General features: G+C 28.6%; 12 protein-coding genes across 12 annotated transcripts; 8 read left to right on the plus strand and 4 right to left on the minus strand.

Moving 5' to 3' along the window:
* The first annotated feature begins 231 nt into the window (after positions 1–231).
* Positions 232–1,587, plus strand: T552_00731 (hypothetical protein). Its single transcript, XM_018369335.1, has 4 exons — positions 232–565; positions 610–915; positions 962–1,248; positions 1,292–1,587. Exons 1-4 carry the CDS (start codon positions 259–261, stop codon positions 1,535–1,537), a joined length of 1,146 nt encoding a protein of 381 aa, XP_018227045.1. The 5' UTR covers positions 232–258; the 3' UTR covers positions 1,538–1,587.
* Positions 1,588–2,122: 535 nt separating this feature from the next.
* On the plus strand, positions 2,123–3,006 carry T552_00732 (hypothetical protein; the record flags this gene model as incomplete). Its single annotated transcript, XM_018369336.1, has 4 exons — positions 2,123–2,311; positions 2,403–2,722; positions 2,776–2,861; positions 2,909–3,006. 4 exons carry the CDS (start codon positions 2,123–2,125, stop codon positions 3,004–3,006), a joined length of 693 nt encoding a protein of 230 aa, XP_018227046.1.
* Positions 3,007–3,255: 249 nt separating this feature from the next.
* T552_00733 (40S ribosomal protein S30) lies at positions 3,256–3,717 on the minus strand. Its single transcript, XM_018369337.1, has 5 exons — positions 3,668–3,717; positions 3,602–3,621; positions 3,530–3,547; positions 3,363–3,483; positions 3,256–3,316 (listed from the first exon to the last, which is right to left on the minus strand). The coding sequence occupies exons 1-5, from the start codon at positions 3,674–3,676 to the stop codon at positions 3,293–3,295; spliced, it is 192 nt and encodes a 63-aa protein (XP_018227047.1). The 5' UTR covers positions 3,677–3,717; the 3' UTR covers positions 3,256–3,292.
* Positions 3,718–3,960: 243 nt separating this feature from the next.
* Positions 3,961–5,132, plus strand: T552_04081 (NADH-ubiquinone oxidoreductase 23 kDa subunit, mitochondrial; the record flags this gene model as incomplete). The annotated part of the gene is made up of 4 exons (XM_018372132.1): positions 3,961–4,241; positions 4,287–4,486; positions 4,529–4,705; positions 4,745–5,132. 4 exons carry the CDS (start codon positions 3,961–3,963, stop codon positions 4,762–4,764), a joined length of 678 nt encoding a protein of 225 aa, XP_018227048.1. The 3' UTR covers positions 4,765–5,132.
* A 125-nt stretch (positions 5,133–5,257) lies between these two features.
* Positions 5,258–7,101, plus strand: T552_04082 (6-phosphogluconate dehydrogenase (decarboxylating); the record flags this gene model as incomplete). The annotated part of the gene is made up of 9 exons (XM_018372133.1): positions 5,258–5,321; positions 5,391–5,458; positions 5,504–5,656; positions 5,702–6,184; positions 6,235–6,422; positions 6,466–6,580; positions 6,627–6,710; positions 6,759–6,935; positions 6,980–7,101. Exons 1-9 carry the CDS (start codon positions 5,284–5,286, stop codon positions 7,099–7,101), a joined length of 1,428 nt encoding a protein of 475 aa, XP_018227049.1. The 5' UTR covers positions 5,258–5,283.
* A 130-nt stretch (positions 7,102–7,231) lies between these two features.
* On the plus strand, positions 7,232–10,612 carry T552_00735 (calcium-transporting P-type ATPase, PMR1-type). The gene is made up of 12 exons (XM_018369338.1): positions 7,232–7,629; positions 7,684–7,705; positions 7,753–7,937; positions 7,982–8,129; positions 8,178–8,251; positions 8,295–8,601; positions 8,644–8,778; positions 8,822–8,934; positions 8,982–9,777; positions 9,825–9,962; positions 10,008–10,222; positions 10,261–10,612. Exons 1-12 carry the CDS (start codon positions 7,285–7,287, stop codon positions 10,564–10,566), a joined length of 2,784 nt encoding a protein of 927 aa, XP_018227050.1. The 5' UTR covers positions 7,232–7,284; the 3' UTR covers positions 10,567–10,612.
* A 76-nt stretch (positions 10,613–10,688) lies between these two features.
* Positions 10,689–11,996, minus strand: T552_00736 (Sua5/YciO/YrdC/YwlC family tRNA threonylcarbamoyl adenosine modification protein). Its single transcript, XM_018369339.1, has one exon. It carries the CDS (start codon positions 11,950–11,952, stop codon positions 10,735–10,737), a length of 1,218 nt encoding a protein of 405 aa, XP_018227051.1. The 5' UTR covers positions 11,953–11,996; the 3' UTR covers positions 10,689–10,734.
* A 946-nt stretch (positions 11,997–12,942) lies between these two features.
* On the plus strand, positions 12,943–16,751 carry T552_00737 (hypothetical protein). Its single transcript, XM_018369340.1, has 9 exons — positions 12,943–12,997; positions 13,040–13,800; positions 13,859–14,307; positions 14,352–14,404; positions 14,450–14,676; positions 14,724–15,132; positions 15,178–15,207; positions 15,257–16,298; positions 16,344–16,751. The coding sequence occupies exons 1-9, from the start codon at positions 12,981–12,983 to the stop codon at positions 16,704–16,706; spliced, it is 3,351 nt and encodes a 1,116-aa protein (XP_018227052.1). The 5' UTR covers positions 12,943–12,980; the 3' UTR covers positions 16,707–16,751.
* Positions 16,752–16,818: 67 nt separating this feature from the next.
* T552_00738 (hypothetical protein) lies at positions 16,819–17,618 on the plus strand. The gene is made up of 4 exons (XM_018369341.1): positions 16,819–16,901; positions 16,945–17,246; positions 17,288–17,365; positions 17,410–17,618. The coding sequence occupies exons 1-4, from the start codon at positions 16,863–16,865 to the stop codon at positions 17,570–17,572; spliced, it is 582 nt and encodes a 193-aa protein (XP_018227053.1). The 5' UTR covers positions 16,819–16,862; the 3' UTR covers positions 17,573–17,618.
* Positions 17,619–17,666: 48 nt separating this feature from the next.
* T552_00739 (prohibitin-2) lies at positions 17,667–18,951 on the minus strand (the record flags this gene model as incomplete). Its single annotated transcript, XM_018369342.1, has 7 exons — positions 17,667–17,924; positions 17,967–18,070; positions 18,176–18,248; positions 18,295–18,479; positions 18,522–18,658; positions 18,706–18,730; positions 18,783–18,951. The coding sequence occupies 7 exons, from the start codon at positions 18,949–18,951 to the stop codon at positions 17,667–17,669; spliced, it is 951 nt and encodes a 316-aa protein (XP_018227054.1).
* Positions 18,952–19,815: 864 nt separating this feature from the next.
* On the minus strand, positions 19,816–22,982 carry T552_00740 (hypothetical protein). Its single transcript, XM_018369343.1, has 4 exons — positions 22,471–22,982; positions 21,984–22,425; positions 21,712–21,940; positions 19,816–21,666 (listed from the first exon to the last, which is right to left on the minus strand). Exons 1-4 carry the CDS (start codon positions 22,935–22,937, stop codon positions 19,859–19,861), a joined length of 2,946 nt encoding a protein of 981 aa, XP_018227055.1. The 5' UTR covers positions 22,938–22,982; the 3' UTR covers positions 19,816–19,858.
* A 768-nt stretch (positions 22,983–23,750) lies between these two features.
* On the plus strand, positions 23,751–25,034 carry T552_00741 (hypothetical protein). The gene is made up of 5 exons (XM_018369344.1): positions 23,751–23,930; positions 23,977–24,106; positions 24,347–24,441; positions 24,489–24,643; positions 24,694–25,034. The coding sequence occupies exons 1-5, from the start codon at positions 23,797–23,799 to the stop codon at positions 24,987–24,989; spliced, it is 810 nt and encodes a 269-aa protein (XP_018227056.1). The 5' UTR covers positions 23,751–23,796; the 3' UTR covers positions 24,990–25,034.
* The last annotated feature ends 135 nt before the right edge of the window (positions 25,035–25,169 follow it).

Consider the following 25,169-nt stretch of genomic DNA (forward strand, 5'->3'; position numbering starts at 1 on the left):
GTTTATTTTACATATAAAATTACAAATAAATTTAAAGGGTTTCCCCTAAAATTTTGGCCTTTTTTCGGCCATTTTTTCTTGGTTTTTTTTTACTATTTTTGCTGACGTTCTTACTCTTCTATACAGGTCTCCATAGTAATAATCTCTATAGCAATAGTAACCATAGCAATGGTATCCATAGTAACAATCACCATAGTAACAATCACCATAGAAATCATCTCGAACCTATCGCTCCTAACGAATGACTCGACTCAACAAATGGCAGAGAAAGAAACGCAAGAAATAGGCTTAAATGGCCTGAATAATCTCTGTTCAGAGCCTTCAGAGACGTTAATATCATTAGAAGAAGCTTATTCTGTTATTAATGAGGCAGATTGTCTTTATTATAAGAAGGATTATGAAGCAGCAGTTGAGAAATATAGTTTAGCTCTTGAGCGAATTGTTATGGAATATGGAGAAGGAGATGTTAGAAATGCAGATGTTTTTTATTCGTATGGAAGGGCGTTATTTTATTTAGCAGTGAAACGGAGTGGAGTTTTTGGTGGGGTAGTTCCTCCGCTAGAAAGTAGGTTTTTGATGGTAAAAAGAAGGATAAACTGAATTGAAGAGATTGTATTGAGATGGGGAATGTTTCGTCTAAAGCGATGCATAATTCGTCTCGATTATGTTTTTCTGGAGATGAAAGTAGTGAAGAAGAATCGGGAGATGTGATAAAAGAGGATGATTTTAGTATTGCATGGGAAGCATTAGATTTTTCGAGATTTCTTTATCAAAAGATGCTAGATATGAGTAAAGGAGTGTCAGAGAGGGATTTAGAGGAGAAAAAAGAGGAAATTGATGAAGAAAAGTGTATAGAAATTGAAAAAAAGTTGGCAGATACATATGATTTATTGGGGGAAATATCACTTGAGAATGGTATTTTTAGGATCTAATGAAATTGATATTTATTTATTTATAATAGAAAATTTTCAACAGGCATTGGCGGATTTTCAATCTTCTCTTGATCTTAGAACTAAAATATATCCACTTGAGTCATCATTGATTACTGAAGCACATTATAAACTAGCATTAGCTCTTGAATTTTCACAAGAAGGTGATTTTCGTGAAAAGGCTATTGAACATATACATTTAGCGATTAAAAGTTTAGAAAAGCGATTGGAAAACGAGCAAAAAAGTGAAAAAGGGAAAGAAAAACAAGAGAAAGAAGAATCTGAAATACGGGAAATGTTATTGGAACTGAAACAAAAGGTTAGAAATATATAATACATATTTTATTGTTGAAAACTACTAGGCTAAAGAACTTGAAAAGATTCCGGAGAAAACAAGTATAAAGACTCTTGATTTTCAAAATATAACGAAAAATTCTCAAGAAGATGTAAAGAAAGCGCTTTTAGAAATGATCTCCAATGCAAATGATGTAAATTCTTTGGTTAAAAAGAAAAAGAAACCCATTTCTTATGGACTTTCAAATATTGATGAAAATCAACAAGAAAATCAAGTGTATAAAAAGGCAAAAATAGAAAATTCATGTAATTAAATATCGATCAAATCACACTTAAAGTTTCGTAAAAACTTTCCAGATTTTCATGATATATTTTCAAAAATTTCATTATCCACAAAATCTATCTATTTACAATATATTTATGCGTTTATGCTTCAATTATAATATTTTAGACTTGAAAATCAAATCATTACGAAAATATTTCAGCTTTTCTGTTTCAATTACTAATTTTTAAATCTTTTCAAATCATCACTTTCACGTGCTTATTTTATTTCAAAAAACACTATTTACACACAATAATCACCGCTTATTCATATTTTTTAAAGCAGCATAACTTCATTTTTAAAATATTTATATTTTATTTCAATTCTTTTAAAAAATAACTTTTACATTTACATTTAAACAATTGGTTCCTCTAACTAATTTTTTATTTATCTTTTATCTTCCTTTTAATCTTTATATATTTATATTATCTATATAGTATCACGTGATTTTGATCTTCAAAATATATAAAAACCCTTCCCCCGAAATTTGGAAACTTCCGATTTATAAAAAATTTATTTTTTTAATATCGTAGCAAAGGACTTTAATTGAGAGGATTGAATATTCAGAATTACATAAATGGCTCATAACAATACTATTTATTACTTAAACAGTCAAGAAAGCGACTTAGACAACGAGATTCTCATGTCTCCATGCTCTAAGGCCTTTGATAATGATATGGAATATAGTTATTATGATAATATTCCTTTAACATGCACTGTGACTCCATTGAAGCAATTTGGTTCTTCATCGGAGCCTCAGAAATATGTTTATCGTAGAATAAACTGTCGAAATATTCAATGGTGTCCCTGAGGTATTTTAGAATTGAATAAAGTGGTTTATAGTAATGTTTTGTTAGGTCTTGTGTGAATATACCCCCCCAGCATTTGCAGGAGCATCTTTGGATGCATCTGCCTTGGCCTCAGGGAAATATGATCCGGCTGGTTCTTCGCAATCTTCATCTCTTGAAAGTGACTCAGGGTTTTCTGTGTTAAGAGAAAGATTGATATGTGGAGTTTGGTGGAAGGAATTTGGTGTTGAAGAAAATAATGTGCTTCAAAGTGTTAGTATTAATGAGAATAATAAAGTATTATGTCGTGGGATAACAACGTTTTCCAAAAATGAGCATAATATTTATATTATTGGAGATATTTGCAATAAGCCTTATTTAAAACAAAGGTATACTTTTCATATATTTGTTTTCTATTTTTATATTTATTGTAAATGATTAGATTGGCTGCAATTATTGATTTTGCTTCTAATTTTCTTTTTTGCAATAAATTGTTTATTCGTATTAGGAAAGTATCTTCTGGACTTGGTAAGTTTATATTTTTATTCATTTCTTGTTATTTATATGTTCTTTAGATGCCTTGATTAGAGGTCTTACTTGGATCGGGTTTAGAATTGTTCCTTCTGCTTCTTTTTCTTCTGAATATTATTTGCTATTCAGTATTTGTTTGTAACCTTTCATTGAAATATATGTTAAAGGTTTTCTAAATACTTTATTTTTGCTAATATGTTTTCTTTAAAATCTTAATTTTTTTTAACTGTTTATTTATATTTTTCCTTTTAAAAAGATTTTATTTTGTCACTGGAGTCAAGTTCATGACCCGTATGAGATCAAAGTTAAGCTTCGCATCGCAAGTTTTACGTTAAGAAAATGTTATGAAAGAAAAGTTTGCATTTAATATTAAAATATAACTATTCTAAATGTTTTATACATTCTTTTAAGAATTAAAAAACAAAATTTCACGAAGTCGGTGCAGGATTCATCTGGTTTAAACTTAGAATCCTTTCCAAATATATTTGTTATATATACCTTTCGTTTTCCTCCTGCAAATGATACATAATTAACAAATCGACGATTATATTGAAGTCGTTTATGTGCTCTTCCACACGGAGACTTAGGTTTCTCCTGTTTCTCCACCTTAGGTGTTTGTCTAAAACACTTAATTATTTCTATACTCTTTAATAAATCAAACTTACGATTTTACTTTTCCTGCACTAAAATAACACACAAATTAGCCAAAAAAAAGCACTTTCTACTATAAATCTTACCGTGCAAGCGATCCATGAACCTATATTGTTCAATATATTAATAAATAACCCTTAAAATAGACTTACTTTTCCCATCTTTTATGATCTAAAAAAGGCTAAAAGTTGAAAAAAAAACCGAAAAAAAACGGGAAAAAAGGCTATATATACTTAATAACTCGTTCTCTCTATATTTTCTCTCGAAAATACGTTTTTTCTACCGGAAAATACACCAAAACTATGCTCTTCCGTCTTTCTTCTTAACACTTGTTATCTCTCGCTGACCTCCTTCTGAAATATTTTTCTTTCGCACCCGGGTGTCCCTTTTGCCATGGAAACTAAATTATTATCGATGATTTTACTCTCCTCTAAAACCTTCAACAATGTTAAAAGGTTATTTTCACGGTAAAACAGGCAGAATTCAGCCGTATTTTAGCCGTATTTATGGCAGAACAATATCTTTTAATAGACCAGTAAGAGCAGCACCGCCGGTTGGTTTTCGTCCGCAATCAGAATCATTGGTAGAAACATCAGAAACATCAGGAACATCAAAAATATCTAAAACGCCTAAAAAGTCTATTTTAGATAAGGCAGGAGATTATTTCTTATTATCAGAGATGTTTCGTGGAATGTACGTGGTTCTGGAGCAGTTTTTTCGGACGCCGTATGTGTTTTAAGGGTTTAAATAAGTGTCTTTATGAATTGATAGATATACGTTATTTTATCCGTTTGAAAAAGGGCCAGTTTCACCTAGATTTCGTGGAGAACATGCTTTACGTCGATATCCAACAGGAGAAGAGCGGTGTATTGCATGTAAACTTTGTGAAGCAGTATGTCCTGCACAGGCAATTACTATTGAAGCAGAAGAACGTGCGGATGGATCACGTCGTACAACTCGCTATGATATAGGTTTATATTTTTTATTAATATTTTTTTATATTCATGTTTTAGATATGACAAAATGTATTTATTGTGGATATTGTCAAGAAAGCTGTCCTGTCGATGCTATAGTTGAGACATCGAATGTTGAATATGCAACAGAAACTCATGAAGAACTTTTATATAATAAAGAAAAACTTCTTTCTAATGGAGATAAATGGGAAGCAGAGATTTCTAGATCAATTCGAGGTATCTTTTTTTATTAAATATTTTTATTAATATTTATAGCCGATCATTCTTATCGTTAAATACACCCTTCAAGATTCTTTTTTAATTCACTTTTTAATTCAAATATAGACGTTTTTGACATTTATCTTTTATTTCTGGATTCTTAAGTCATTCTATTTTACATATTCTATTTTACACATTCTATTTTACGCTTATGTTTCAGTATACCCTTTATCTTACATGTTTTATACAATATACATGTTTATACATGGTTGTTGCTTCTTTATATTCATTTTTATCTCTTTTTACTTATGTTTTATATTTGTTTTTAAAAAACCTTAATATATCTTTCTTTATTCAACGACATTAAATTTAGAGTTTAAATAAAAGCTGTTGTTATAAATATTTATAAAGACTAAGATATGGATTCTAAAGATCTGAAGAATATGTATGTATTTCTATTTCTTTTTTCTTGTATTAAAAATCTCTAATAAACTTATTTAAAAATTTAGTGCTGGTATGGGCTATTTTTTATTATAAAAGATATATAATGGGTCTTAACTGTCTATATAGACTTTGGCCTTATTGGATTAGCTGTTATGGGTCAGAATCTTGTTTTAAATTCTGCTGATAAAGGGTTCGTTAAGAAATTGTCTTTCTTAAGACTTATGGTTCTTTAAATATGGGTTTTTATATATAATAACAGGTTCATTGTTGCAGTATTTAACCGTACAGTGTCAAAGGTTGATAGTTTTTTGGAGAAAGAAGCAAAGGGTTTTATTTTTGGTTTTTTATATATATAAATTTATAAATATTAAGGAAAATCTATTATTGGAGCACATTCTATTGAGGAATTTTGTTCTCTTTTGAAAAAACCTCGACGTATTATGCTTCTTGTTAAAGCAGGATCACCTGTAGATGAATTTATTGAGCATCTTTTACTTTATTTAGAAAAAGATGATATTATTGTTGGTAAAAGAGAGAATTCTGTTTTTTTTAAGTTTCCAATGATGCTAGATTGTGGAAATAGTCATTTTATTGATACAAATAATAGATATGAAAGTCTAAAAAATAAAGGTATTCTTTTTGTTGGAGCTGGTATATCAGGAGGAGAAGATGGAGCTAGATATGGGCCATCAATTATGCCAGGAGGGAATTCTGATGCATGGAAATATCTTAAGGATATTTTCCAATCTATTTCAGCGAAATCGGATGGAAAGCCATGTTGTGATTGGGTTGGTGAGTCGGGTTCAGGGCATTTTGTTAAGATGGTTCACAATGGTATTGAATATGGAGATATGCAGTTAATTTGTGAGGCATATGATCTTATGAAGCGGGGTCTTTGCATGAGTAATAAGGAAATTGGGGATGTTTTTAGTGAATGGAATAAAGGTTTTCTTAATTCATTTTTGATTGAGATTACTTGTAATATTTTTTATTATACTGATGAGAATGGGGAGTATATGATTGACAAAATTCTTGATTCTGCTGGGCAAAAAGGTGCAAGATTTGTTTGATAAAGGTGTGCATTTCAATTTAATATATATTAGGTACTGGAAAATGGAGTGTAATGAGTGCACTTGATCTAGGTGTACCAACAACGCTTATTAGTGAGGCTGTTTTTTCAAGATGTCTCTCAAATATTCGTGATGAGAGAATCAAAGCTAGCAAAAGATTTCAAAATATGGGTATTAAATATACGGGCGATAAAAAGGAATTTATTTCTCATTTGGAACAAGTAAATTTTCCTTTACATTGTATTTTTTATTAAAACTTAAAAGGCTCTTTATGCTAGTAAAATTATTTCTTATACTCAAGGTTTTATGTTGTTAAAACATGCTTCTATTAAATATGGATGGAAACTTAATAATTCAAGCATCTCCCACATGTGGCAAGGTATATATACTCTTCTTTTTTAACCTTTATCTTAATTCTGGACTAGGTGGCTGTATTATTCGTAGTATTTTTTTGAATGAAATTTCCAAAGTTTATTTAGCCTCTCCTGACTTAGAAAATCTTTTATTTGGTAATGATTTCTTTATAACACTTTTATTATCTCTTTTAATTATTATAGAACCTTTTTTTCATGACGCTATAATAACTGCTGAGCCTTCATGGAGAAAAATTGTTTCAACTGCGGTTGAAATAGGGATTCCAACCCCTGCTTTTTCTACCGCTCTTTCATTCTTTGATGGATATAGAAGCCAATGGCTTCCTTCTAATTTAATTCAAGCTCAAAGAGATTATTTTGGTATATTTTTTCTTTTTTTTTGCTATTTTATACTTATTTTACAGGTGCTCATACTTTTCAGCTTCTTCCTGATGCTATATCTGATAAATTTAAAGGCTTAGAAAACATTCATATTGATTGGACTGGTCATGGAGGTCATGTTGCCTCTTCAGTTTATACTGCTTGATATTTTTACATCATTTATTCTTCTAATTCTTATTTAATATTCATATCTTCATGTCTATTTCTTTCATTTATATGATTTCTGTATTTTATATTTCACCTTATTTTTTTTATCTCCTCTATTATCTTAGATTTTCTTAACCTCAAAAAAAAACTAAGTATATATTATGGCTTAAATATAGGTTAAATGCCTTCAAAATCCACCAGAAAATCCTTTGATACGCCTAGAAAACGGCCTTATACTGTATTTCCCCCGAAAACCCCGTTTAAAAATGACTTTTGGAGCATCAGTATTCAGGAATGCTGCGCATATCTTCATACGTGCCATAAAACAGGATTATCAAGCAAGGAAGATATTATATATCGTAGATCTATCTATGGGAGTAATTTCCTGGGGCCAGAGAACATAGGATTTTCTTTTTTCCTGTTTTTAAAGCAGTTATTGAGCAGTTTTCTGATGATATTGTTATTTGGCAGTGCAGTAATAAGTATATTTATAGGAAATATCAGTGATGCTCTGAGTATTATTGTGGTGAGTTGTTTATAAGTGTTATTTGCGGGATATTTATGGCAAATATCTATATAGGCTATTATAATGGTTGTTTCAGGTATATTAGAATCAGAGTATATGATTTTATATTGATGTATAATATAGTGGGATTTATACAGGAATATCGATCAGAAAAGTCATTAAAAGAGTTAAATAAGATGATACCGCATTATTGCCATGTAATTAGGAATGGGCAGGAGCAATATGTAGAAGCGATTGATCTTGTTCCGGGTGATTTGATTAGATTTTCTATGGGGGACCGTATTCCAGCAGATTTGAGAATATCAGAAGTATTGGATGGATTTTTTAGTTATTTTTTAATTAAAATATCTAGGCAATTGATCTTGGAATAGATGAATCGAACTTGACAGGAGAGACAAATATTGTTTATAAGAACGGGGATGCTATTTCTAAGAGTCTCTATGATATTCCTATAACAGAACGTAAATGTATTGCATTTATGGGAACATTTGTAAGACATGGTAATATTTTTGTATAAAATACTCTATAATGTTGAATTAGATGTCTAGGTAATGGTTTAGGTATCGTAATTAGAACGGGGAAAGATACAGAGTTTGGAGCGGTTATTTTAGATATGCAACATGTAGGAAGGTTACTTTTTTTGTTTGATATTTATTGGGTATTAGATAAAGTCACCGCAAACACCATTACAAAAATCAATGGATCATCTTGGAAAACAGCTCTCTATGTTTTCTTTAATTATTATACTGATAATATATTTGATTGGGTTAATACAAGGAAGATCATGGCTAGAAATGTCTACAATTTCTATATCTTTGGCAGTTGCTGCTATTCCTGAAGGACTTCCTATCATTTTAAGCATTACATTAGCTTTAGGAGTTCATCGTATGTCAAATAAAAAAGTAATTGTTAAGAATTTACCGAGTGTTGAAACATTAGCAAGTGTTAATGTTATATGTTGCGATAAAACAGGTATTATAATAAATACATGTTTTATATTTTGATTATGAATAGGAACATTAACTGAAAATCATATGACTGTACAAAAGATATTTACTTTAGGTAGAAATGGACTTATTGATCTTTCATCTAACTTTAAAAAATCATTGTTTATGGAGGATAAGACTCTAAACTGTCTTTTGAATATTGGTGTGTTTGTCTCGTTCTATTTATTTTGAAAATTAATTTTTAGCTAATCTATGTAATAACGCTCAAAAACTTAACAATGAAAAATTCGTTGGGCAATCTGTTGACGTTGCAATTATGGAATTGATTGAAAAATATGGCTATCCTGATAATCGCAAGGTAATTTTGATTTTTATGTAAATACGTTTTTTTTTAATATTAGAAAGATTTATACACGACTCCAGGAAATTCCATTCTCTTCAGATAGAAAATGGATGTCTGTAACAGCATATCCATCTTCTATGACTCCTTCTTCAAGTGTTGTGTATGCAAAGGGTTCGTTTGAAGAAATATGTATGAAATCAGTTTCAATCTTAGAAAAAGATGCAGTAGAGATACCACTAACGAAAGATATTATTGATAAAATTGACAAAGTTGCTTCCGAAATGGCTTATGAAGGATTGAAAGTTATAGCTTTAGCTAGTTTATTTGGTTCATCTATAGATGATAAGGGTTTTACTATAGCAGGTCTTATTGGATTAATCGATCCACTTAGAAAGAATGTTAGGAAATCTATTCAACATTTAATTCGGAATTCTATTAGAATTGTTATGATAACAGGGGATTCGGAAGCTGCTGCTCTATCTACTGCTTTTAAACTTGGCATTCCGGTTCAATATTTAAGATCGTATTATATTAATGAAAATTCTAAGGATTTTATGACTATAATATCTGGAAATAATCTTGAAAAAATGACAACTAAAGAACTTTCTGAAGTTTTAACTAATATTAATATATTTTCTCGAGTTACTCCCAGACAGAAAATGAAAATAATAGAGGCATTTCAGATAAGAGGAGATATAGTTGCTATGATAGGTGATGGTGTTAATGATGCTCCTGCTTTAAAACTTGCTGATATCGGTATTGCTATGGGAAAGCATGGTACAGATGTTGCAAGAGAAGCTGCAGACATGATATTGACTGATGACTCATTTTCAACTATTTTAGATGCAATTGATGAAGGTAAATCAATTTGTAATATTAATTGCTTATATTTATTATTTTTATAGGCAAGGGTATTTATTATAATATTAGCAACTTTATAGCTTTTCAATTATCAACATGTATCGCTTCGCTATCTTTAATTGCTATTTCAACAATTTTTGGTCTTGGAAATCCTTTAACTGCTACACAACTTTTGTGGATAAGTATTTCATTCATTTTTTTTTTAATAATTAAATTAATCATTATAGATATTCTTATGGATGGTCCACCAGCGCAAAGTCTTGGCTGTGAATCTATTAATTCTAGTATTATTCCAGATTGTCCTCGTGATAAAAATATTCCTCTCTTAACAAAATACCTTCTTAAAAAAATTATTATTTCTTCATTTCTTATTATTTTTGGGACTATTTTAATATATATTTCACAAGCAGGCAAAAATACTAAGCGCAGATCTATTACTATGGTATAATTTTATTCTTTTTTTTTTTCTAATTTTTATAGACTTTTACTTGTTTTGTATTTTTTGATCTCTTTAATGCATTAACATGTCGTTCTAATATAAAGTCTATTTTTAATATAGGCTTTTTTTCAAATAGCACTTTTAATTTAGCAATTTTAGGGTCTTTTTTGGGGCAAATATCTGTTATTTATCTACCATTTTTTCAAAAAGTATTTTATACTGAAGCTTTAAGTTTCTTTGATCTTTTATTTTTAATAGTTGTTGCGAGTACTGTATTTTGGATAGATGAGATAAGGAAATTTAGAACACGTAAAAATATACATAAAGAGCTAATTTTATTCATATAATATACTATTTCTATAATTAAAAAGTACAATTATATCATATGTTAATTTATGTTTCATAAATATTATATTATCAATGGTTTTTAAAACATATTCCTACAATAAATAATATATATTGTTTTTCTATGTAATGATAATTAATTATTCTAAAGAATATAAATATTGAAGCAATTAGTTTGAAATAATTATGGATGCAGAGCTTCTAATCCTATTCATTATTGCTAACCCTTCCTTTTCTTCTGAAACTCCCTCAACAAGAATTAAATCTATATTATGATAATCCATATTTCTTAATGCAGAAAATAAATTTCTAGTAATTTCAGTGCAAGTATGACCAAGTTCACAATCTAGAGTTTTCCATTTCAAAAATATATCATTTAATTTTTCTCGTTTCCAATGTATTGTTCTCATTATCCCAATATGCATTTCTTTTTCAATATCAGTACTGATATTTTGAATAGCCCATTTTATTACAGATTCTTCTGAAATATTCTCAAATAGTACAACTTTTGCTTTTGGTGAATAATGTTTATATTTCATACCTGGTGCACGAGGTATTGTTTCTAAAGTTTTGTCCATATTTTTATTTGTATAAACAATAATGTTTTCCCATTTACCTCCACATGCTTTAATTTGTTCTTTGCTAATAGATCCTGGTCGCAAAATGACAGGTGGATCTACAAGACCATCTATTACTGTACTTTCTAAACCAATATTACATGGTCCACCATCCAAAATAATTGGAATTTTTCCTTTAAGATCAGAATATACATGTGAAGCCAGTGTTGGTGATGGTCTTGTTGAAATATTAGCAGATGGTGCCGCAATAGGCATGTCAAAAAGTGAAATCAGAGCTAATGCTATAAGATTTGATGGCATTCTAACAGCTACTGTATCTTTTTTTGCTAATACAATTGGTGAAATTTTTAAATGCCTAGCAGGAAGAATAATAGTAAGAGGACCTGGCCAAAATTGATTAATTAGTGGAATATAAACAGGAGGTATAAAATTTTCTGCCTTTGAACTTTTAAGATCTGGTTGAAATAGACGTTGCAACTGATTAAGTGATGATATATGAACAATTAAAGGATTATCTGCTGGACGGTTTTTGACACGAAAAATAGACATTGCTGCTTCTGAATTTGTCGCATCTGCTCCTAAACCATATACCGTCTCTGTAGGAAATGCTACAGGATATAATCCTTCCTTAAGTGTCTGTACTGCTTCTTGAAGTGCGTTAAGTGTATTTGATGGTAAAATAGTTAAAAATTCTTTGTTAAAAAAGTCTTTTTTCAATTTATTTTCACAAAAATTGATTGATTCTGATGACACCTGTAAAATTCTTGTTGAAAGTTCTTTTTTATGATTTCTACAACTTGCTCGAATCATTTTTAGATCTTTTTCTAGATTAACAATTGAAATTTGCTTTTTTTAACAGATTTTGTATATATAAAAATATTCTTAATTCAATATTATGTCAGAAAGCCTTTTATATTCAAACATGTGATCTTTTTAAGAAAATTAACTGCAAGATTAAGCCGTTTAATAAACCAGAAATGACTTTATTGATATTTAAATCTTATTTCTTAGAGTTTCTTGATATTTCAAGATAAACTTGTCCTTTTTTTTTTGAAAAAAAAAATCCTTTCTTTTTATAATGTATTTTCACAAAGATTATACGTATTTGTTAAGATTTTTATGTAAAACTTCCTATTCTCTGGATTTTTTAATATTTTTATCAACTCGTCTCCAAAAAAAATATTATCAAAATCCCAACTTTTCCTCAATCCATATTAAATATATTGACATATTCTGTATTATATAGATAAAAATATTTCTTAATAGACATTTTTCATATATTTAGATAAATCTCCCCTTTACTATTTTATATATAAATATATAAATATATAAATACGTGGTTTAATTTAGTTGAAAATGAATATGTCATATAAAAAATACATTTATTTTTATATATTTTTACTTTATTTATATTTTAAGGTTTTTTTTTAATAAATATTTTAGACTTATTTTATTTATTCGTATTAAAAATATATAAATTTAATTCTCCCCTGACATTTACAATGATGATAAACTACTACAATATCTTTATTTTTACTTATGTTTTATTCAATTTCTTTTTTTCACTTTTTTTAAAAAATTAAAAAATTAAAAAAATATTAAATACACAAATAAAATGAAATATAAGGCTTAAATACTCCTCAAAATACCCTTTTTCCTCCTCTTAAAACTCCTTTTATCTCATCTTTTATCATCTTGGTTTCTGATCATATGGTTGGTTGTCTAGGAAACCAAGGAACGACATCAATTTTAGAGGGCAATCAAGCTGAGCAATAAGCTGAGTAAAATTCTAATAATAACCATGATTTATTGTGCTTTTATTAAGGATTATATCCAATATGAAGCAGAGACTTAAGTATTTAGAATTATTTTGTTATATTTCTGTTAATTTTATTAGTATTTTAGATTTAAAAAGTGTTGTAAGCGAACTACAAGAACTTTTAGAATTTCGGGTACAGAATATTTATGATGTTTCAGAGAGAACGTTTCAGTTTAAATTCTCATTATCAGGCCGTAAGGAATATCTTCTTGTAGAATGTGGGTCTCGGATTCATTTGACAAGATATGCCCGTGAAACAGCGACATTACCATCACAATTTTGTGCTAAACTGCGTAAACATTTAAAGAACAGACGATTGATGTCTTTGAAGCATATTTGTAATGATAGAATTGTATATTTAGGATTTGGAAGAAGTAATGAGGCGACAGAATTATTTAAAGCTCAATATTATCTTATTTTTGAATTTTATGCATCAGGAAATATTATTTTAGCAGATGAAAATATGAAAATACTTTTTCTTTATCGTATGGTAATATTTGGTGATAAGCGTAAACAATTTTCAGTAGGAGAAATATATCCTCTTTCATTTAATATTTCTCAAGATGAAACTGAAATGACGAAGGATAATTTATTATCACTAATTGAGACTTTGAAGAATAAATATATAACGCTTTCTGATGATGTTTCATCAAAAAATATTTCTTCTTTATCTGTTTGCAAAAAGGCGTTAAAGAAGGGAAAAACACTAAAGGATTTTCCCTTAAAGAAGCTTATTTCTTGGGAGTTAAGTAGTTATGGAAATTCTCTTATTGAACATATCATAAGAGATGCTAATATTGACCCCGATATGAAAATTGATGATTTTTATTCAAACTTAGGTTAGCATATTTATTATTGATAGTTTATTTATAATTTTTTTATTTACCATAATGTTAGAAAGTATTAATATGGATGATCTACTTTCATCTTTCAAAAGAGCGGATGATATTATTAGAAAATGTAAAGAGGGTCCTATAGTTGGATATATTGTTAAGAAAAAAGAACCAATAAAAGTCAGAAGTGAAAATTTTAGCAACATTCAAGCAGAGTCAACATCAAATTATATAGAGATTTATGTAGATTTTAATCCATTTATTCCGAAACATTTCTCTGATAATTCAGATTACTCTATTGTTGCATATGATAACTATAATAGTTGTATAGATATGTTTTTTTCTTCATTAGAATCTCAGAAATTTGACATGAAATTGAAGCATCAAGAAGATCTTGCTTATAAACGCTTACAGGCGACAAAAGATGAGCTTCAAAAAAAGATTGATGATTTAAAAAAAATTCAAAATATTTCTATACAGAAAGCAATTGCTATAGAAGAAAATTTGGAAATAGTATTCATATAAATATTGTTTTATTATAATAATAATTTATTTAGGTTGATGAAACAATTAAGGCTGTTAACGATTGCCTTTTGCAGAGCATGGATTGGTAAAGTATAGATATTTGTGATTTCATAATTTAACAAATAATTAGGAATGATATCGCTAAATTGATTGAGAATGAAAAAGAATATGGGAATCCTGCTGCTAAAATCATATCTCTTCCTCTTAAATTAAAATTAAATACTATTACAATAAAATTATCTTCTGTGTGTTCAGATAATATTTTTGAACAGAGACAGGACTCTAATTCATTTCATATTCAAAAAGATAGAATAAAAACATTAGATATTGATATCAAATTATCAATGAATGCATGGGGTATAGTTATTTATTTATATTATTTCTTTAATATTAATTAAATTAAGCAAATGCTAGAGATTATTATGATAAGAAAAAGATTGCATCAATAAAAGAAAAGAAAACCATAGCTGCTTCTTCTAAAGCATTGAAGAATGCTGAGAGAAAAATTAAATTTGATTTAAAAAAAAGTACTGGACAAGAAAAAAAGAAAATAGTTCCTATGAGGACTTTACGTTGGTTTGAGAAATTTTTATGGTTTATTAGTTCAGATGGATATTTAATATTAGGAGGTCGTGATTCATTGCAGGATAAAATCTTGATAAAAGATCATTTTCTCAAAAACGATATATTTGTACATGCTGATTTAGAGGACGCATCTGTTGTCATTATTAAAAATATGCATGATTCATTATTTGTTCCTCCAAACACCCTTAGTCAAGCTGGTGCATTTTCAATATCTAAATCAAATGCATGGTAATGAATTGCTTTTATTTATCAAATTTATTCTGATTATTTAAGGACCAGTAAAATTATTACAAGTGCATGGTGGTAATATATCTATCTATATGTCTATACATATATAAATGACTAATTTTAGGGTTCGTTATGATCAAGTTATCAAGCATGAAGACGTTGATGAGCGATCTCTTGTTGAACTATTTACAATTCAAGGGAAAAAGAATTTTTTGCCTCCCTCACAACTTATTCTTGGATATGGAATTTTATGGGTTGTTGATGAAGATAGTAAAATGCGTCGTCTTAAAAATAAACTATCTGAAGATAACCAAAATGATTTATTGACCGATACACTACTAGATCAAGAAGTTGCATTTGTTACTGAAAAAATAATTGATCTTTCATTGAATCACGAAGAGGAAAAAGTAGATATTACTGATACAATGGATATGAGTTTTATAGATAATTGCGAGGAATCTAACAATCAAAAAAATCCATTGATACATTTAAAAGATACATTGATTGAAAACCCTTTAGAAAAAATAGAGAATGAAAGCAAATATAACTTGGAAGAATATCATGAACCTCCATCATTAGAAAGTAATAAAATTATTTCTGATATATGTACTGTTTATCAAAAAATTGAAAAAAAAAGAATAAGTCTTAAGGAAAGACGAGAAATAAAGAATATGCAAATGAAAACTAGAGAAACAAAGGATAACCCAGAAAAAACAAAGGAGAACCTAGAAAAAGCAAAGGAAAACCTAGAAAAAACAAAGAATTCGAATTCTGAGTCATTGAATATAAAAGTTGACTCAGAAATTCCAAACTCAAAACCACTTAATACAAATAAAACAAAAGTAAATGGTAATTTATTGTCAACAAATGTAAGGGGAAAGAAAGGAAAAATAAAGAAAATGATGCTTAAATATGCTGATCAAGATGAAAATGATAGAATTTTAAGAATGAAATTGTTAGGATCTAATATAAATTCTGAAAAGAAAGATTTAAAAGAAAATAAAAAGTCTATGACAAATAAAAAGCATAAGGCAAATAAAGATATAAAAAATACTGGTAATAATAATCATAATAATAATAATAAAGAAATTTTTCAGAATAATTCTGAAAAAAAAAATAATCATTTATTAAAGAAAGAAGATAAAGTTTCTGATAATAAAGAAAAGGTAAGATTTCCTTTTATATTTTTTAATTATTTATTTTTTTTTAAGAATTACGAAATAAATTTGGACGCTTTTGTACCTTTTCCATTATCCGATGATGTTTTACTAGAAGCAATTCCTATTTGTGCTCCTTATTCTTCTATGGCTAAATATAAATATAAAATTAAATTACAGCCTGGTTCAACTAAAAAAGGAAAAGCAATTCGTAGTATTATTTCTTATTGGAATACTTTTCCCGTTGATTCACTTTGCGAAAATAACGAAAAGGCTTTCCCACGTGAAAAAGAGTTAATTCAATCTTTAAAGGATTCTGAATTATTATCTCCTGTCTATATTTCTACTCTCAAAACAATGATGGGCAAATCTAAAAATAACACTTTCTCAAAAACAAATCGTCGAAAACATTCTTAATTATTCTTTTTACTCTTCATCTTAAACATATTTCTTATCTCTTCAACATTTATATCTGGCTTTATCTTATCTTAGATTATCGGTTTCTATAACGACCTGTCATGACAACCTACTTTCTCACTCACCTCTACAGCCGTCTTTTCAACCTACAAAAAAATGAATCTTACACTTTATACAGTTCACGCTATTTTAATTGTATGATTTACAATATTTAAAGATAGAATTGATATGTTCTTAGTTAGATTCATCAGGAGAACGTATTTTTGCAAAGTACTGTCAACCGCCTCATATTGTTTTTCAGGCAGGAACAGCTCGCTCAAATTTATATACAACAGTTAAGAGTCAAAAAGCCTTTGAAAAAGGCCTCTGGGAGAAGACTAAAAAGACAAATAATGAGATTATTTTATATGAAAATTATATGGTGGTTTATAAAACATCGATCGATATTACTATGTATATTGTAGGTGGACAGGATGAAAATGAATTGATGCTATGTGAGGTCTTAACGACGCTTAAGGAGGCATTAGAGATTCTTTTAAAGTATAATGGAAAGATTTTTATGTATTTTTAATATGTTGAAGAATGTTGATTGATAAGCATGCATTGTTAGAAAATTATGATTTGCTTTCGCTTGTAGTTAATGAAATATGTGATGATGGGTTAGATATTTTATTATTAGATGATTATTATTGATTTTTTATAGGATTATTGTAGAGACAGAACCAACAGTAATTGCTTCGAGAATTGCACGTCCTTCATTTTCAGATGTAATTTCTCATGTTGATTTAAGTGAAAAAGGGTTAATGAACGCTTATCAAATAGCTAAAGAGAAGCTAACAGAACGTATTTTGAAAGGAAATATGTAAAGATGAATTTGTTCTTGGTAAAAAATATAATTTATATGAATTATATAAAATGATATATTATGAGATGTAAATGAAAACAAAACCCTAATAACTTTTATTTTTTGACTGTTTCATCTCTATGGTCTGTTAGATTGTATGTCCTATTATTAAGCTCATACTTTTGTTCAGAAACATTAAGCATTAAGTTTTCTGCATTTAAAAATATTCTATTATTACCCTCGGCAAGAATGCGTGAAATTTCTCTAGCAGCTTCAATTTTTCTTAATTCTAAAAAGCCTTTACTCTTTTTAATAGCTTCACCAATAAGCTCAGCTGATTTTGCTTCTCCTTGAGCTCTAACAATAGCACCTTGCTAGATAATATTAAAAAATAAAAAGTATTAATATTTATAAACCTTTTCTTGACGGGCACGATCTACCAAATATGCTGCTTTTTGTGTTTCTTGTTGTGCTACTTGTTTTGCCTCAACTGCTGCTGTAAACTCTGGTGAAAATTGTACTATTTAAATTAATATATTTATATAATATGAAAAGAATAATTCAATAAACCATGTGTTACTATAGAAATTAGTATTAAAAAATTAGATATCTTTAGAAAAAGTACATGAAACATCATCAAGTTTTATATTAAATTTATCAGCTCGGCGAACAAGACTTTCTCTAATTAGTCTTGATACCTATGATGTAATATTAATAAAAACTACTTATAAACCGTTAATTAACCTTTTCTCTTTGTGTAATAAGTTGACTTGCATTAAATTGTGCAACAACACTTTTCAAAACTTCATTAACTATTGATGGAAGAACTCGTTCATCATAATCAGATCCAAGAGTACGATATATTGTCGGAAGCGCATCGACATTAGGTCTAGAAAGAACTCGGCATGTAATATTTACCATTTGGAGATCTATATTATTATTATTATATCTTTTTAAATGTAATAAATAACCTTTTGTCCCTGTAAGTGACGCAATATTTCTTGGCTTAGCACGAACATCATAAATATATGGTTTTTCAATCCAAGGTATAAAAAAATGAGTCCCTTCATTGTATATTTTTGGACTGACACCTGAAATACGATTATATCTACATTTTTATTAACCAATTCCTTTATATTTCATATATATAGAAACTTAATAGCACGGTGACCCCCGTCCACTTGTTATATTAGTATTTTCGTGCTTATTTAACCTTTTATTTAATCCTTTACCATTATAAAGTGATAAGTTTATTAACATTCCAAGACCTGCAAGTCCAATAGCTAATCCTACCCCTATAATTGCACCACTACTGCCTCCTTTGCCTTGTCCATTATTACTAGTTCTTGAACGAAGCATTGCTGCCATCTGATTGAATGTTTGACGGCCTGCTTGGTTCATTTTTTTTTGTATACTTGTTAAAATTCTTAATATTCTTATTTAAACTTAGAAATTTCTCTAAAAAAACATCAGCACAGCTTAAACAATTAGATTAAACAGTATTACATTAGATCTTAAACAAATTATGTATTTTTTTAAATTTTTAAGAATAAGCCGTCTTTATAGAAGAGGTTTATATAGTTTTAGATAAATATATAGTTTTGTATTTTCTGATTATTATTATTTAATTTAAAGAGAAACAAGTACTTTTATAAGTAAATTGTTGTTTGAATTGATGTTTTTAAAAAAGGTCAAGATTTGGTTATTTTTTGTAATTTTTAGAGATCGTTTTTAAAGATTTTTAAAGATTTTTAAATTAAATGAGCTTTTGTAAAGTTTTGTATATTTTATTGATTTATTAGTTTTAATTGTTTGATAAAGTAATATATTAAAGGAATTATTTTAATATTAAGACAATTTTTTATTATAAAAAAAAATAAAGAGAATTCATGTGTTTTTGAATTAAATATCTTTATAGGATGGGTTTTATTAATTGATTGATCTTTAAAAAGATTAATCTATTTATAAAATTTAATATTGATTAGTTTGATTACGGTGCCTGACGATAAGATGTCTGAAAAATTTATCAAATAAATAGCATGTTTTATTGTGAATCTTAACTAGATCCACTTAAATAATATATGCCGATCTTAGTAAATTGAAGTAAGACTTATGTTTTACTTTTTAGAAGAATTGTTGTAATAATTGATTATATGTAAAAAAAAAGTAAATAATTTATATCGTAGGGCTTATTTGATCTATATTGCTATCTTACAAAGGTATATATTAAATAATTATAAGATTTCCTTCCATATAAACATTGGAGTTTATTATGGAATATTCATATCGCTTTATATAATATTTTATACTATTTTCGTTCGTGTAATAAAGTTTCGATTTTCCATAGACTTGCTTTTAATCCAACCCCCTTTTCACAATTTTCTATAAGCCATGTCTCCATTTCTTCACGTATTTGTTTAAGATTTTTTGTAATAGGAAGACCATTTTCTCCAGCATTAGCTACAGGGTTTAATAATAGATCGAATAATTTTTTCCAAATATCTTGTTGCCAATATCGTTTAAATCCATTAGATAAACGATATTTTCTACGTCCCACGCCTAATCCTGGCATTTTTTCTGCAATTGTCTCGATATGTTTGCCGAAAAGAAGTGTATGAATTATAGTTGCTAATCCATGATAATCAACTTGATAAGTCCATGGTCTTGCTTCCCTCATTTCTGCACAATCTTGCTCATCCGTTACCCAATCAGCTATAAACTGTACTTGAGGAGAAAACATTTTCAAATCTATTCCTTTTCCAAAATCGATGATTACAATTCCTTTAGAAGCCCATCCTCCTGATCCATCTCTTTGATATTTAGAAAGCCATTCATATTTAAGAGGATCTAGGCGAAGAAGACAATTATCTGGTTTTAAATCACCATGAAGGATACCTTTATTATGTAATTGTTCTAATGTTCTTAAAAGTTCTATCGTAAAAAATATTGCAAGGACTTCATCTATGCCATTTCCTGTTTCCGATTTAAATATGTTAACTAAATCAAGGATTGTTCCTTGATCTCTATATTTCATTATTAAAAACCCAACATCATGATAAATATGCATTTCATAGGCGTCAATAATAGATGCTAATACACGATGTGTACCTAGACGATATTTTGCTTGTTGTATTATATAGAATTCCCATGGTGTAGTAGAGCGTTCAATCTTAATAGCTCTTAATTTAAGAGCAGAATTTGATGAATTGTTAGTATTTTCTGCTAAATATACGGGTGCAAATGCACCTTCTCCAAGTTTCTTCTTTATACGGTAAATATTATTTTCAGCTAATTTTATCTTTGTTTCTTGATTATTAGTTGTTGAGGACTTTCTAGATGATTGTTTATTAAAGCGATCAATAAAATCTAATTTTCCATATACTTTATCTGAAAAATTATATAAACCATCATAAGAATGTATTGGCGGGTTTAAATTTGAAAGTATAGTATCCCTAATGCTACGTTCCAATGGATTGCAGACAAGTTCTTTTATAATATAAGATTTTGAAGAATCATCTTGTTTAAATGATGCAAATTGTGTTATAGACCGTTCGTTTTTTTGAAAATTCAGATTAAAAGATACCGATTCTTGGAAAGGAGAGCTCACTGGCTCCTCCATTTCGTTGTATCCTATCTTTTCTTTTGGGGGTAATTCAAACTGATTTGGCAATATAAGTTCAATATCTTCAGTAATAGATGCCATTGGATTGATAGAAGAATAGTGTGTATTAAATGAAGTAGAAGCATTATCATTACTTGGAGTAGAAGGAATATTGTAAGATGATAAATTTTCATTATTCAAGTTATTTTTTCCAAGAATATCTGTGTTTTTGTCTTCATTATGATTTTTATGCTTTACGTTTTTACACTCTCCATTAGAATTATCCACGTACATACAATCATATGAAGAAGAAACTCGATTCCATGTAGTATTGTTTACTTCTTGTGCTGAATCATCTTGATAAAGAGCTTCATTATCATCTTCATCAGAATTATTATCAGATTGTTCACATTTTAAAGGTTTACTAAAAATGTCAAAAATGTCAGCTAACGCTGCTTTCGTATTGATAGTAGGAGATGCTTGTTTTTTTTTAAAATCAGAAGTTTGATGAGAATCTATTATAGTAAGAATATTAAAATATGTAAAGTTTAAGATTAAACCTTTTAACAATGTTGTCTCTTCTTCCGTATATGTAGGAATTATAGTATCTATTTCATCGTCTTCCCATGTCTTTCCTAGTAAACCCTTTGCTTTGGCTTTTAATTCATCTAATGAAAATTCCTTTCCATCATGATAGATTTCCTGCAAATTTACCATAATTTTTTCTTCTTTTCTAGGAAGAGGTATCTCTTTTGATTGAACTAATGGTTCCTTAGATATTTTATTTTCCTATTATTTATTACTATGAAATATTGCAATTAATTTAAAATACTTCATCACAAAAAACAGTAAACTTCTCCGTAATTACAGATGGCTGGGCTTTCTTTTTCATAGGAAGTTTCTCTCCAACCCATGTTCTAGGTTTCTGGCAGTTTTCTTTCTTTCTTTCTTGTATTGTTCCAATATTGTCCCATGTATCAGTTTTAAAAATTTTATTTAATCTTTCATTCTCTGAATCAGTGTATACATTTATACGAGGCATATTATATGTTTTTTTTCCATTATTTGACTGTTTAATGTTGTCAGATTCATTAAGACTTGATAAAAATTTCATAGATAATACAGAACGAGTAGGCATCAATGTATGGTTCGGCTCAGCCGTAGAAGGATTAAGCGATCTTCTTAAAAATTCGTCATATCTTCGCTGTAAGCGGTCAAATGGATGTGCTTTTCTTTCAATTCCAAGTTTATATATATCATTTGCTTGAGATTTTCTATTGATTCTTAAAAGAAAATATTATATTAAAAAACTAAAATACCTTCCTGTCGCCTCAAGAAAATTTGCATACTCCTCATAATATGCACTTAACGATTTCCCAATGCCTTTGTGAGCTAAAAAACAAAATAGCTCTTGAGGATCATCTATATATTTTATATATTGAATCCATACTTTCAAATATCGAGGATCATCATGATAATGTTTTACACTTATAAAACGACGAATACATCTTTCTAATAAAGGAACAAGTCCACTCTCCGCACTTTGACCATGAGGATATGCCTCATTAGTCCATTTAATATATTTAACCCATACATCTAAGGGATCATCCAGGTCATCTGACCCATCAATTTCAGACTCAAAAATACATCTTTCTTGGTCATTCTTTGCCCTCAATGCGCATGGATTTCCTGAAAATGTTTTCGCCAAGTTCGTTATAGAACGTCCTTGTCGTAATGGTTCAATATTCTCCTTATGATTCTCAACTGAGTCCTCAAAAGAAATCATCTTTAATTATATAAAGGTATAAGCAACGGGTTCTTTTCTTATACGTTTTATCCCGGTTTTTCTTGCTTTTATACCTGTTTTTTGGTTGAGATTCAAATTTATAGGTTGATTAAAAAATAAATAAGGGTTGCTATGGAAACACTATAGTTAGGATGATAAATCAGGTGAGTTGATAAGATTATAGCAAGGTTAAAGAGACCGTTTTGTATAGGTTTTTTATATCTAAAGGTATTTTTATGTATTTTATTTTTTATTAGGTTTTTTGTGTATTAAATAAGTAAATAAACGAAGTTTTATATATTGATTATAAAATTACTAGAATTGATGAAATGATAAAAATAAATAAATGTTCATTGTAAACTTTTTATTGAGACTAATTTAAAAGATAATTATATTTCTATTTACATTGTTTTCTATTTATATCAAGTTCAAATCTGTTAATAGTATATAAATGTTATAAAATATATTTATAATTATATTAAGACTAGTCGAAAATACCGTCGTCGCCTGTACGATCTGATCAATTTAGATGAATAATGTTATATTTTTGAATTAATAGTTTTTGAATTTGCTTATAATAAAACTTGTTTATTTTCCTTCAAATAACTTTTCTTAAGAATTTGTTTATATATTAAATCATTGTCATTTTTAAATGACGATATTTAAGATAATTTTAATTTTATTTTAATATATACCTCTTTTGTTTTTTTAATTGCACTATTAAATTATACATATAATATAGTTTATTTCTCTCATACACCCTTAAAAGCCTTCCTTGAGAAAACTATTGCCTTGTTTTTTTATTCTCGATATTATCGATCAATAGAGCTCGTGTTTAGAAGACTGAGGCAAAAGAAATATGCGTTGGAAGCGGATCCAGTCAATTTCTTCATCAGTTTCTTCTACGTATGACTATGAAAATGAACAAGAACTGGAGAATATGTATGATTACTTGATTAAACTGGTAATTATTGGGCCAAGTGGGAGCGGCAAGTATAGAAAGATCAAAGTTTTGAAAATGGTTTATAAGAGGGTTTAGAACGTGTATGCTGCATCGTTTTGTAAAGAATGAGTTTAGGACGCTTTCATCTCATACGATTGGGGTAGAGTTTTCTAGTAAAGTAGTGAAACTTGGTGTTGGTGCGCGTAAAAAACGAATTAAGTTACAGGTATGCAAATAAACCGTTTATCAGAGTATAGAATTGATAAAATCCCGAAAAACATGTATACAAAGGAATATTTGGCTATATATGCGTGTTGTATGCGTTATATATGCGTATCTTTATATAGCTTTGATCTTATTGAGAGTAATCAGTATTATGCATATAAATACTGGATTATTTGTAGAATTTAATCTAGAATTATCTATTTTATATGCATATTTTTTTAATTTTTATTAACAAAGTAAGCTTTGGGATACAGCAGGTCAAGAACGGTTTCGTTCAGTTACACGGTCATATTATCGAGCTGCAGCAGGAGCATTGCTTGTTTATGATGTTACCAAGTATTTTTCTTGTATAATATTTTTTAATAGGGTTTATATTTGTTTAGTCATGACTCATTTACAAGTCTTCCTTTATGGTTAAGAGATGCACGTGCTTTAGCATCACCGGATGTAGTGGTTGTATTAATTGGTAATAAATCAGATCGTAGCCGAGAGAGGGAGGTAACAGTAAATGAAGCGATGGGATATGCAAATCGTGAAGGTAAGAGGTAAAAAATTGGGTTTAAGGAGTGATTAAAATTATAAAAATAGGTCTTTCTATGTTAGAAGTTTCAGCATTAACACCACATTTGATCGATGATGCATTTTTGCTTGTTGCTCGCCAAATATTGGGTAAAATTGAACTTGGACATATTGATCCAAATTTACCACAATTTGGAATTCAATATGGAGACGATGGGATGTACGATTGGCCAACACGTGGTAGCTTAAAAAACACATTTATGTGGAGAAAAGATTATATGCGATGGTCAGAATGTTTACGCAATGTAATTAAAAAGGATGATAATATTCCAGATTCTAATCAGCGATGGAATTGTTTATGCTGAGAAGCATCATCTGAAATTGGGTTTATAATATTAATCGGAAAATGTTTTTATATTATAAATGAATAAAAAAGAATCTGTAGGGTTAATTATAATATTTTTCTCTAGGGTAATAATGAGCTTAATGCTTTCTGATTGGTTTAGAATTTCCCGGTCTTTCCTGTTATATATAAACGCCTTAGG

Source organism: Pneumocystis carinii (assembly GCF_001477545.1).
Source record: "Pneumocystis carinii B80 chromosome Unknown supercont1.3, whole genome shotgun sequence".
Classification (NCBI taxonomy): domain Eukaryota; kingdom Fungi; phylum Ascomycota; class Pneumocystomycetes; order Pneumocystales; family Pneumocystaceae; genus Pneumocystis; species Pneumocystis carinii.

What these genes read in the sequence shown, in the direction of transcription:
- T552_00736 (XM_018369339.1), bottom strand. Translation starts at nt 11,952, where the DNA reads ATGATTCGAGCAAGTTGTAGAAATCATAAAAAAGAACTTTCAACAAGA.
- T552_00737 (XM_018369340.1), top strand. An exon ending in TGATTTTTATTCAAACTTAG is followed by an intron (nt 13,801 to 13,858) that starts GTTAGCATATTT and finishes CCATAATGTTAG; the next exon opens with AAAGTATTAATATGGATGAT. An exon ending in CTTTTGCAGAGCATGGATTG is followed by an intron (nt 14,405 to 14,449) that starts GTAAAGTATAGA and finishes ACAAATAATTAG; the next exon opens with GAATGATATCGCTAAATTGA.
- T552_00738 (XM_018369341.1), top strand. Translation starts at nt 16,863, where the DNA reads ATGAATCTTACACTTTATACAGTTCACGCTATTTTAATT. An exon ending in GCATTAGAGATTCTTTTAAA is followed by an intron (nt 17,247 to 17,287) that starts GTATAATGGAAA and finishes AATATGTTGAAG; the next exon opens with AATGTTGATTGATAAGCATG. An exon ending in AATGAAATATGTGATGATGG is followed by an intron (nt 17,366 to 17,409) that starts GTTAGATATTTT and finishes GATTTTTTATAG; the next exon opens with GATTATTGTAGAGACAGAAC.
- T552_00741 (XM_018369344.1), top strand. Translation starts at nt 23,797, where the DNA reads ATGCGTTGGAAGCGGATCCAGTCAATTTCTTCATCAGTTTCTTCTACG. An exon ending in AAAAACGAATTAAGTTACAG is followed by an intron (nt 24,107 to 24,346) that starts GTATGCAAATAA and finishes TAACAAAGTAAG; the next exon opens with CTTTGGGATACAGCAGGTCA. An exon ending in GGGATATGCAAATCGTGAAG is followed by an intron (nt 24,644 to 24,693) that starts GTAAGAGGTAAA and finishes TTATAAAAATAG; the next exon opens with GTCTTTCTATGTTAGAAGTT.
- T552_00735 (XM_018369338.1), top strand. Translation starts at nt 7,285, where the DNA reads ATGCCTTCAAAATCCACCAGAAAATCCTTTGATACGCCTAGAAAACGG. An exon ending in TTATTTTAGATATGCAACAT is followed by an intron (nt 8,252 to 8,294) that starts GTAGGAAGGTTA and finishes ATTGGGTATTAG; the next exon opens with ATAAAGTCACCGCAAACACC. An exon ending in TTTAGATGCAATTGATGAAG is followed by an intron (nt 9,778 to 9,824) that starts GTAAATCAATTT and finishes TTATTTTTATAG; the next exon opens with GCAAGGGTATTTATTATAAT.
- T552_00740 (XM_018369343.1), bottom strand. Translation starts at nt 22,937, where the DNA reads ATGATTTCTTTTGAGGACTCAGTTGAGAATCATAAGGAGAATATTGAA. An exon ending in TTACTGTTTTTTGTGATGAA is followed by an intron (nt 21,941 to 21,983) that starts GTATTTTAAATT and finishes AATAAATAATAG; the next exon opens with GAAAATAAAATATCTAAGGA. An exon ending in AGAGACAACATTGTTAAAAG is followed by an intron (nt 21,667 to 21,711) that starts GTTTAATCTTAA and finishes TTACTATAATAG; the next exon opens with ATTCTCATCAAACTTCTGAT.
- T552_00731 (XM_018369335.1), top strand. Translation starts at nt 259, where the DNA reads ATGGCAGAGAAAGAAACGCAAGAAATAGGCTTAAATGGCCTGAATAAT. An exon ending in GGTAGTTCCTCCGCTAGAAA is followed by an intron (nt 566 to 609) that starts GTAGGTTTTTGA and finishes TGAATTGAAGAG; the next exon opens with ATTGTATTGAGATGGGGAAT. An exon ending in GGAAATATCACTTGAGAATG is followed by an intron (nt 916 to 961) that starts GTATTTTTAGGA and finishes TATTTATAATAG; the next exon opens with AAAATTTTCAACAGGCATTG.
- T552_00733 (XM_018369337.1), bottom strand. An exon ending in TTGCAGGAGGAAAACGAAAG is followed by an intron (nt 3,317 to 3,362) that starts GTATATATAACA and finishes AGTTTAAACCAG; the next exon opens with ATGAATCCTGCACCGACTTC.